At 36.8% G+C, this 12336-nt stretch overlaps 1 protein-coding gene across 1 annotated transcript in view; it reads right to left on the reverse strand.

The window, feature by feature from the left end:
* LOC108676409 overlaps nucleotides 1-11217 on the reverse strand; it is a 72047-nt gene extending 60830 nt beyond the window's left edge. Inside the window, exons 1-2 of the mRNA XM_018164484.2 lie at nucleotides 11177-11217; nucleotides 6655-7073 (exon numbers count right to left, since the gene is read on the reverse strand). Of these exons, the coding sequence (XP_018019973.1) occupies nucleotides 6655-6838 (184 nt within the window). The 5' untranslated portion in view covers nucleotides 6839-7073; nucleotides 11177-11217. The remainder of the gene's footprint in view (nucleotides 1-6654; nucleotides 7074-11176) is intronic.
* Between the last annotated feature and the right edge of the window lie 1119 nt (nucleotides 11218-12336).

The following is a 12336-nucleotide window of genomic DNA, read 5'->3' on the forward strand; positions in this document are numbered from 1 at the left end:
TCGACCCTACAAACGATCCCCAGCAAACGCTAAGCCAAACCCTGCCTAACTTCCCAAAAAGTAAGCTCAAATTTAAATTGTTTCCCGACTATTATAAAAAAATATGACTTAGTACTCACTGCAGTGAGTGACAGAGATCGCATTTTCTCGTCGACGAAACGTGAAGTCGCGGACGGACAGACAGACGGACGGACGGACAGGACGAGCACAATAGCGCCTTTTTTTCATAAATGAGAAAATGCGCTAAAAATATAGGATTTCATTAACGACGTTGCGAGTATCATATCAAACCTGACTGCTAAACTCGTTTTTATATTTATTGAAACTTTATTCAATATCTTGCTTTAAATTCTGGCCACAATGTTAAAAACCGAAGCGTATAAAGTATATTTCCAAATCAGAATAAATCTAGTCCAAATCTAATGATTCGAATTTTTCTCAGAGAAGCACTAATAGATAATAGGTCCACGAAAACTAATTTCCGGCAATGTACACAATCAAAATAAAGGACGAGTAATCCGTTACTAAACACGTCAGCTGTATGTTTGTCCTGAAAAAAAATTGCTAAATTTCGAAATTCCGATGTCGGGCTGTCGTCCCGAGGCAAACAGAAATAGATTCGCGAATTCCTGGATCTGGATGCCAGCCCAAGACCTGCGAAACCAGCGCAGGGCGGTGCGAAATCTTCCAATTCGTCACCAAACGAGAAATTCCTGCCCTGGAAACTTCAAAATTGAAATGTGTGGATAGAGCATGGATTTGTTCTGGTACAGTCACTGTACCAACTATGGACCTTCAAAGTACGGTTTCTCTACATTATCAGTACAGTCTTACTACCGTAATATCGTATAGTAAGTTCTGACACAGTACAGTGCACGCCAGTACGTGCTAGCTGCCCAGTACGCACTGGGTGTTTATGCAGTACAGCCCCAGTGTTTAATGGTTGCCCAGTACACTCCCTGTCCCCGGCACGCGCCTTTAAGCAGCATCCTAGCTTGCAAGGACGACTCGAGCGTTACAAGCTACTGCACCCATCTTAAATGCATAAGCTGAAGTTCAGTGTTTGTACGACTCGTAAGCTGAAGCTCAATGTTTGTACGCAGTGTAAGCTGAAGCTCAATGCTTGTACGCAGCGTAAGCTGAAGCTCAGTGTTTGTACGCAGCGTAAGCTGAAGCTCAATGTTTGTACGCAGCGTAAGCTGAAGCTCAGTGTTTGTACGCAGCGTAAGCTGAAGCTCAGTGTTTGTACGCAGCGTAAGCTGAAGCTCAATGTTTGTACGCAGCGTAAGCTGAAGCTCAATATTTGTACGCCGCAATAGCTGAAGCACCGTGTTTGTACACAGTTTGAGTTGAAGCTTAGTTGTTTGCTAGCAGCATAAGCTGAAGCTCAGTGTTTGTACACAGAGTGAGCTGAAGCTCAGTGTTTGCTAGCAGCGTGTGCTGAAGCTCAGTGTTTGCACACAGAGTGAGCTGAAGCTCAGTGTTTGCTAGCAGCGTGAGTTGAAGCTCAGTGTTTGCTAGCAGCGTGAGCTGAAGCTCTGCTTACATGCTTCACGGACTGCAGTCTGGATAAAGTTGCAAGTCAACATCGCAATCAAGAATAAAAATCAAAATTTTCATGCAGTTTTTCTAAAGTCATAGCCAACTCAACTTGATTTGATTTCAATCGAGCTAGGAACCATTCAACCTACTCAACTTACATGATACCGTCTCTTGTCGTCAGTCTTGAACGTAAATAATTTCGCTGATGGAAATATCAATCAAGAACAGATTTCGGCAGCATGAAGTAAACCCTGTAACTTCCGTAAGCTTCCTGACACAGAACAGAATTAATAAAAATCATGGAAAAATACGAACAAAAGAGCAGCGAATAGCTCGCTCAAATCAGGAAGTCTGTAAGACGGAATATTTAGACGTTTATTCTGTTCCTGATGAAGAAGGTCGTTACTATGACGTCTAGAAACAAAACACAGGCAGGGTGAAATGCAGCATCGATCGTGGCAGCAAACGAAGAGTGAACTTTGCAGAGAAATAACGGAGGAATCTAATTAACATGATGAGAACATAACGGAAAATTTTTGGATTTAAGTTTTTTAGTGTTTAAAGATGATTCGTGTAATTTAACGTAGAAAATTAAAAAGTTTGAGACTCACAGCAATATTTTTCCTTAGTTGTCATAATTACTATTGGGGAATGTTTCCTAAAAAGTTTATTTTTTAAGGATTTAAATTCCTATTTTATCATGATCTGGGGAGATAATGAGGAACACAATTGTATTGTTTCCAGTTTTTGAGAACGATAAAAATTAATGAGGTACATTTAATCTGATATTGTTTCCGCAGTCGACTGTAAACGTGTCAATTGTGCAAGGTTATTTTCAGTTCCGTTTCAGTTTCAGTTATGAATTTATGTTTGTACCAATAAATTTGGCTAAAATATTTAAACTGACATTTTATGTCAAATAAAACTCCTTGCAGGTACATAAAGAAGCTCTATAATGTTTCAGTTCAGTTTCAGTTCAGTTTAGTATGCATGATGCAAACACGACTTGTTAAGTTGAAACTGCCTCTAAGAATATCGTCTAATAATATTATTTGTCTTCAGTGACAAATAATTGGTACAGAATAAAGACTGGCGATGGATGAGGTGTGGTGTCGAGGCAAAAAGTTTGTCAATGCAGTTGAATGGATGAAAATACTTCATGGAATCGCAATTAAATGTTTACATTTTTAGATCTATTCAACTTCTCCTAGATACAAAATTAAGAAGCTTCTCTATAAATCTTAAATTAAATGGTTGTCTTTCCAAATAGCTTCATTCAAACTATCATTAACAGACAAGGAAAACATTTTATTTACAATAGTTGCAACCGAACTCATGTTTCAACTTTATATTCTAATTGCGTGATACAAAAATTCATTTTTTATTTAGTAATGCTGTTCAACATGGAATAAAGAGGAAACAAATCAAGCTTAGTTGAAAGAGCAGCTGGGGCAGCTTATTCGCTGCAAAGAATCAAGAAGAATATCATTTCGCTGCAGCGAATGATACATTCGCTGCAAAGAATCAAGATTAATTTGCAAAGTTTCATTTTCGTGGTGAAGAATTTCCAGCCACTATCATATGCCTTGATGTAAACTTTCTCGTGGACCAAATTTCAATTTACATCCAGATGCAAAATTTTAAATCAGTAAATTCCATAATTCTTGCTGCCGGGAGACCTCAGGGCAAAGGTCAGAAGACCAAAACCACTCTGATAATTAGTGTCATATCTGTGTTGGCTGGCCACCCATTAACCGACCATAATTTTCAACACGGAAGCAGCCAATATTTCGGGGCCGCGGCCACCAATTAGCGACGTCGAGACAGCGGCGTCGATAGCGCCGAGATATACAGGGCGGCAAATCAGGCAGGAGCTAAATTCCCAGTCCAGGTTCTATTTACGGGCACCTCAGCCCGGGGCGAAGGTCCTGCAACCTTTAAGGAGTCCCTATAGGATCTATCCTGATCGTCAACTCAGATTTCGTGTTTGTGATTGGTACAATTCTTTTGAAAAGCAAATGGTGGTTGCCTATATGGTCGTAAAAACATTGACACAGGCGAAATTTATTCAAATAATATTCAGTTTTTGGCGAATATTCGTTGTCGCTACCACCAAAGACAAGAAAATATTAGCCGGATTAGGTCGAATAACAGGCATAAATCGCAACTGACTGTGATCCGAGAGATCGAATAACAAACAGAACCGGTGAAAGTGGGCTGTAAGATCTACGGCATTGAAGCGATTGATATCAGATGTTCGGTGCAAAGCTGTCATTGAATAGCTACAGTATAACCGCTTTTTGGACTTGTTATTAACTCTGGTTATTTGTTTTCATCCCACTGCTACATGGATCCAATTGTTACCTATTTAATTTAGCAGCAAAAGCAGTGTTAACATCGGTCATCCAGTCTCCTGCAGCCAAACCCACAGCCCCTGAGCTCGCCCAATAAAATATCTACATAAAAAATAGCGTCTCGTCATATAGTTGCTAAAATATTTACTTCCTTATCGTGGCCATGGTACATTGTGATGGCAAAATTCACCATGGCTAATTTACATGAAAGTTGGAGTACAGATATTCATGACAAAAATATCTAGATCGACTATTTAGTCAGTAAAATAATGGTTAAATGTCAATATCTTATAGGGACCTAAGACATCTGCGATAAAATATTTTCGTCTTGTTTAAGTATCTAAATCTGTGAAAAATATGACTTTATACCATTATCTATTCACAACAATGATTAAAGATCGACAAAAAAGAATCAGATAAATATGTATCGAGGATTAAAAATAATTTTTCGTGAAGCGAACTAAAGTTATCGGAAAAATATCTGTGTCGTTTACCAGAAATGAAAATCTATCATCTTCGAAGTCAAAATTTCAATTACTGAAACAAATAAAACAACACCTCGATATCAGCAAGGCGGACCTCGTCTCCAGCGCCAGCAATAACTCCGTAAGTAAGGCACCGCATGCATCGTGCAAACGTTGCGTTGGTCAGTAACAATTGTAATGCCGGCCCAATGTTAAAATCATTGCCGATGACGCTGGCATTTCAATTCTTCCAGTTCATTGTGGCAATAAGCAATCGGCATTGCTTTCGGGGGCTTTATGTGTATATGACTTTTTAAAAATGGAAACACTCAATAACACTCTATGCCATCGTTCTAATTTAATAATGTAATATTTCAACTAAATGTTTTCATTAAATAATGAAATAATAAATAATGAATTCTAAACTCGTTTGAAGTCGTGCAGCATTATTAATTCATCAATGAATTTCTCATAGTGATTGACAAAAGATGGTTAGTCAAATTACCAATTACTGGTCTATAAAATATTATTTTGAAATTACACGAATAATGTGATTACTTACTCGATATTCTGATCACGGTCTCGGAGGCCGAGGGATATAGCATCGGATATTGCAAAAACTGTGGTCTACTTCGAATGTCGGAAGAATGGCCCTCGTATCGGATTTGAAAATCAGCGATCTTTTGCAGTCGTAGAGAAGCTTGTAAACGGTCGTGCTTTGGAAGGGAATGACAGAAGCAATTTCGTAAATTTATCGGTACAAACTAGTCAAAAACACCGAGTGGTTTCCTCCGTATAACGATAATGGCTGGCGAGTGTACGGATTTCATAGTGAGTGATAGTACCAAAAATGCGTCCCATTAAGTCCCGTTTGCAGAGATGATCTTAGTATGAAAAACAACCTGCAACTTTTTGGGTGGAAAATTTCTTAAATTGAAATTGGTGTTTGTGAAAACTGCGATAAAATTTACCTCAGTCATTTCGAATGAGCGAGTGACTACAAAACAGCGTAATGCGCAGGCAACGAGAATCGCCTAGAACAGCATCGTGATGCTCGATGTTTCCAATTTAAGAAAGTTTTAGAAAGGCAGTCATACATAATTATTTTCCATATTGGCGTTAACCACAGCTGGGCGATTCTAGGACAAGAAATCCATGAAAATGTCTTATTTAAAAGCTTAAAAACCGTCTCTCGTTGATTTCTATCACTGTTGCTTCTACTGTGATGCTATATAAGTGTATTATTATTTCAGAATGGAATACTGAAGCTGTACGATCGAGTTAATTTTTAGCATCGTCACTATACAAGTCGTCTGTCGTCACTAGCACGTGTCGTCTGAGAAATAACCAACCAAACAAGAGATGTTGAAAAAAGTTGAGTTTTTGTATCTTTACTTGAAACAACGTACGAACAACGTTGTTTATTGCACGCGGCTGACAGCGGTTTTGCAAAATAATGTACGAGTATGCCAATCAGATAGATATTTAGCCTCTGACAAAAAACCAACTTCAGTGAAACGTTCAACGGTTTGATGTTTAAACGCCAGGAACGCCGTGAATCTTCGCTAGTAGCCTTCGATACTTAATCAACATTAATAATTATATGATTTTTCGTGTGGTATGCTTGGATAGTTGAAAATGGACGTGAATAACAACTTTTTATTCTCTGAACATACTATATAGAGATGCTGAATTTTTTCCTTCTCCCGATTTTTTTTTTTTTTTTTTTTTTATTTAACTAAGGTACTCGATTTATACAAGGACAATATTCATTCGAAACCCCAAGAAGACAAGCTGTTATAATAACAGTAATGAGTGAAACAGCCAACAAGCATACTCGGTTATTATTTTTTTTACTTTCAGGATTACTTGTTGTTATTAACTTGTTTATTGTCGCAGTGAACTAACAAATTATTTAAAAACCTCGAGGCATCGACAGTGGTAGATTTACTGAACCAATATAACAATTTTTTCAAATATTTATTACTGAAAATGCAGCCGATGAAAGTAAATTATACAGCATGTTTTAAACAAAATTTGTACATTTAATTTATATAAAGGTATACAATTTATTCAATTAATTAATAAGAATAAACAGAAGAAACACAGCGGCATAAAAAGATCCTTTGATGACGCGAACTTTACGTTACGCTATCTCCTGAAGTTATATTGAGCTTTGGTCCTTTTAAACTCATCCATGAAGAAGTGAAAATATTTGAAATAAAAAGTAAATCTGAGCCTTGAATTTGTTAGAAATATAACTTTGGAATATACGCAAATATAACGGTACTTACCCTGGAAAACAGCTTCAAATGGCAGTTTGTTTGCAGCGTCATCCTCTTCCACCACGCCATTGCTCGTTCCACCAACTCCGGTGGCCGGTGGAAGCAACCCTACCACTTCCACCAAAGCAGTCACATCTCCCACCACCACCACCAAGCTCACCACCACGAGCACTTCAACCACACCGAGGTGCATGGGTGCTTTGTATTTTATATCAAGATGAGGAAAGCTCTAAAGAATGTAGAACATATTCAAAATATAGTATAGTTGTCAATAGAAAGATACATAAATGGAATAATTTTATGTTTCAACGTAAATTTGAAATTAAAATTGATGACACTAAGAAAATACGATCTAACATCCAATCAAATTTAGACGGTCTTATGAGTTCCCTCAGAACACGTCACTCGACACAGCGATTCGTTAAAACCTGCAATTTAATATACTATTATAATATATACGGGAAATACAAATCATACCCGTATATATACTATAATATAAACGGGAAAATAATTTATAAATTTTATATATTTACACAGGAAATATAAAATAGCCTTATGAAAATTTTCCTTTTCATACAACAATGAGGGCCGAATTTTTGAACGATTTATTTGTGGGCCGCGATTGAAGGCTTGATGTCACTTATTTGCTTAAATCGCAAGTTAACCAAAAATTTAAAAGCAAGGATTAAACCACAAATGTTCATATCTTTATGGAAAACGTTTCGGAGTCCAGCTCCATCGTCAGTTCGTAGAATCTATAATTTACATAGAAAGTCACAAATTAGTACAATTGAAAGCACAAAAAACACAATTAAAAACCTAAACTTACAAGTACCAGGGCACAAAACCTATCTATTCACAATTTCAAGAGGATAGGAGATACCAGCTGAATTTAAACTGGGCCTAAGTTTAAAAATGTACAATGATTCTAAAATACGCAAATCTGAAGTACCGGAGGTGGAAGCTAACACTCTAAAGTCACTGTCAGAGACAGGGACACCACACTGCTCGGCGTGAGTGCGCACAGCCGAATGAGGGGGGCGCGATAGTAACTGTCCGGTCCTACAACTCCTGCCCTTATGCTCAGCGACCCTGGAATAAAGATTGCGAGACGTCATCCCGACGTACGCAGATGCACATTGTGCTCAACGAAATTGATAAATCAGGGACGATCGCATATGAACAGGGAGCATATCTTTATATCTAAAGAAAGAACCGATTTTGAAACTGTTTACCAGAACAATATGAAGTTTGACGTTTGGAAAGTATCTATCGAACAAGGCTGTTAATTCTCTTGATATAGCTTCGGACGCAGGGCCGAAGTATGGAAAAGAACAATAAATAACGTTCCTACTATCGCGCTCGGGAGCAACCTCACAGAATCGCTTCGACATGAATTTCTTGATTTGGGTATACACCAAACTTGCCGGAAATCCATTAAGCGAGAATATATTTCGTAAAAATTCAAATTCAGCGTCCATAGCATGGTATGTTGAACAAATGCGAAAACCTCTGTATAATAAAGTTTTAAGCCCATTTAACTTGAACCGGAATGAACAAAAACTAAATAAACTTGTATTAAGACCGGTGAATGTCGGTTTTCGGAACACAGAAGTCAAAAAACGGCCATTAGATTTTGTAATATTGCAATCGAGGATTTACTATGGAGCTTGAATCTAACAATAGTTTGTCCTTCCTAGATTGCAATATTACAAAATCTAATGGCCGTTTTTTGACTTCTGTGTTCCGAAAACCGACATTCACCGGTCTTAATACAAGTTTCTTTAGTTTTTGTTCATTCCGGTTCAAGTTAAATGGGCTTAAAACTCTATTATACAGAGGTTTTCGCATTTGTTCAACATACCAGGTATGTTGAACAAATGCGAAAACCTCTGTATAATAAAGTTTTAAGCCCATTTAACTTGAACCGGAATGAACAAAAACTAAATAAACTTGTATTAAGACCGGTGAATGTCGGTTTTCGGAACACAGAAGTCAAAAAACGGCCATTAGATTTTGTAATATTGCAATCGAGGATTTACTATGGAGCTTGAATCTAACAATAGTTTGTCCTTCCTAGATTGCAATATTACAAAATCTAATGGCCGTTTTTTGACTTCTGTGTTCCGAAAACCGACATTCACCGGTCTTAATACAAGTTTCTTTAGTTTTTGTTCATTCCGGTTCAAGTTAAATGGGCTTAAAACTTTATTATACAGAGGTTTTCGCATTTGTTCAACATACCATGCTATGGACGCTGAATTTGAATTTATACGAAATATATTCTCGCTTAATGGATTTCCGGCAAGTTTGGTGTATACCCAAATCAAGAAATTCATGTCGAAGCGATTCTGTGAGGTTGCTCCCGAGCGCGATAGTAGGAACGTTATTTATTGTTCTTTTCCATACTTCGGCCCTGCGTCCGAAGCTATGTCAAGAGAATTAACAGCCTTGTTCGATAGATACTTTCCAAACGTCAAACTTCATATTGTTCTGGTAAACAGTTTCAAAATCGGTTCTTTCTTTAGATATAAAGATATGCTCCCTGTTCATATGCGATCGTCCCTGATTTATCAATTTCGTTGAGCACAATGTGCATATGCGTACGTCGGGATGACGTCTCGCAATCTTTATTCCAGGGTCGCTGAGCATAAGGGCAGGAGTTGTAGGACCGGACAGTTACTATCGCGCCCCCCTCATTCGGCTGTGCGCACTCACGCCGAGCAGTGTGGTGTCCCTGTCTCTGACAGTGACTTTAGAGTGTTAGCTTCCACCTCCGGTACTTCAGATTTGCGTATTTTAGAATCATTGTACATTTTTAAACTTAGGCCCAGTTTAAATTCAGCTGATAACTCCTATCCTCTTGAAATTGTGAATAGATAGGTTTTGTGCCCTGGTACTTGTAAGTTTAGGTTTTTAATTGTGTTTTTTGTGCTTTCAATTGTACTAATTTGTGACTTTCTATGTAAATTATAGATTCTACGAACTGACGATGGAGCTGGACTCCGAAACGTTTTCCATAAAGATATGAACATTTGTGGTTTAATCCTTGCTTTTAAATTTTTGGTTAACTTGCGATTGAAGGCAGCTTATGCAGCATGCAAGAGAGTGCAATTTGGCGCGACCGTGAAATATTAATTATAAATTTATTTATGCTCTAAGACGTGGTCTATTTCGTGGTTATTGAAAGAAACTGAAATGAAAGTTAATTCAATTTCAATTGTTAATTTGACTAAAGAACCGCGCACAACAGTAGGTTAGATATGTTATTTTAGACCATGGGTGTCATGGCTAAGTGAACGGATCATTAAATGTAGCTTAATTGTTAATGCCGTTGTCATCCGACCTGAAGAAAAAATACAATATAATATTAATATTGGGAATGCAAATTAATTGGGATGCAAAATGTTAGAGCGCAAATACATGACAGTAAACTACATAATTAAATAAATTCCAGTGCATTTATCCAATGTTGCATTGAGATTTCATGCTTCCTAAAATTTAATGTGCTTTCACATACTCATATTACAGAACGCACATCTCATCTGTAATATCAAGTATTGCAGATGAGATATTACATACCAATGCTTTCTGAAGACGTTCACTTAAGTAAAAGTAAAATTTAATGTGCTTTCACGTACTCATATTACAGAAAGCACATCTCATCTGTAATATTACATATTACAGATGGGATATTACATATTATTCTATTCATAGTTCATATTAACAAAGAAAATTTTCATTAGAGCTGAAATGGGATGAGATAAGAGAGGTCTTTTAGTGAGCGATGAACGATCATTGTGTACAGACACGACAATTATTTGATGTCCCAGCGGGTGAGGGGAGTTGAGGGAAGGCTGAGGATCATGGCTGAGCCAATACTCAGGTGATCGATATAAGCTCTCACTTTACCGATATCCAAGTAGATTATTTTATTGAAGTATATTTTAGGAGTTTTAAAAATAATACGCAGTTGAAATTAGCTTTGCATTACTTTGAATGTATGCCAACTTATTTCGCCTATAGCAACGAGAAAGAAATATATCCGAACACCAATGAATTTTATGTTTGTATCAATAAATTTTGAGAAAATGTTTCAACTGACATTTAATGCCAAATAAAAATCATTTTTTTACATAATAAAGCTTTATTAAGAACAGAACTGGACAAAAATTGGAGACATTGGTAGGAACACGCTGGTCTTATTTCAGTCATCCTGAATTCACCTGCCACTTCTTTGAACGATTTACGTTCCAATTTGCTTCCCTCTACTTATTTACTAAATAATTTTCGAATACATGATATTCATAGAAATAATGGTAATCAATTACAGCTGAAGGAAAGCCATCAATGAACCTAATTGCTAACTGCATCATTAAACGCATACGATATTGTCTTAAATTCGATCGTATAGTTGGAGGCCTAAGGACAAAGCTCCACCTGTTCTTCAGCATCTGTCCCCACTTCAAAAGTCTTTAATGCGAACATCAATTCTTCTTCTAAGCTTGTTTGCTCTTCAAACTGCGCTCACCTTTCTTAAAGACAAGGCTCGATCGATTGTGCCACTTATGCTATGGGCAAAGGTAGACTGGAATTCAAGCGAAGCCAACGAGTGCACCACTTCACCTCACAACGGCTGCTGGCACACTGACCGAACTGGAACCTGGAAACGGAAGCCCCTCAGTTATATGTATAACGCTTACCTCAAATACACGTATATGCTCTCGCAAACACTCTATACAACATAAAATTATTTATTTACCTGCTATTTGCTATCAAAATTTAAAAGTCCCAAGCTGTTTGAACGCTGTAAATCCCTTAGGGACACACTTTTATGACTTTGCGTGCTCTAATCTTACACACATTTCTTGAAATTATAAAGAAAATTCGAAGCCTAACGTAAAATTAGGTCAATTCTTAGGTCAAAATTTAAATTAACATGTCATGGGGTGGTGGCAAAACTCTACGGATATTAAAACAAATATTCCAGTACCAGAATTCTCAAGTGCTCATGAAGTTCGTTACTCATTTGAATCCCAAGTTGCTTTGCATTTCCATTTTCCATGTTGTAATGTGTGCAACTATGAGAAATTTTCAAATAAAAAGTTTATATTCAATGATTAATTTGGAAACATATAAACAGCAGGCGCACTTAAATTAATGGCAATTTAATTTTATTCTAACAAATAGCATCATTTTCTGATGATGCTTATCACACTGCTAAACATCATACGTTGCAGATCGCTTCAACTGAAAATTGTTTAATTAAAATATAGCATAAGTTTGCGAATCAAACATCAACGATAAGCATGGATAAAATGAGAAAACATAAATTTTATTTAAATTTATTTGTAGGGAAAACGCAATTATACAGCATGTTTAAAACAATTTGTACAATTAATTTATATTTAATTACACACTTCATGCAATTAATTCTTATATATAAACTAAAGTAACATAGCAGCATTAAAAGACGCTGTGATGACGCGAACTTTACGTTACGCTATCTCATGAAATTTAAATTGAGTGTTTTTTCCATGAAGAAGTGAAAATATCAGAAATGAAAATTGAATTTCTAATGTTTCTCTTAAATGAGTGGAACAAATGGTATTCTTGGTAATAGTGTTCTATTATTTGGGTAATAGTTTTATTATTGCCTAAATAATAAATCTAAACGTTAGTTATGAAATG

This window comes from Hyalella azteca, unplaced genomic scaffold (assembly GCF_000764305.2).
Source record: "Hyalella azteca isolate HAZT.00-mixed unplaced genomic scaffold, Hazt_2.0.2 contig11902, whole genome shotgun sequence".
NCBI classification, from domain to species: domain Eukaryota; kingdom Metazoa; phylum Arthropoda; class Malacostraca; order Amphipoda; family Hyalellidae; genus Hyalella; species Hyalella azteca.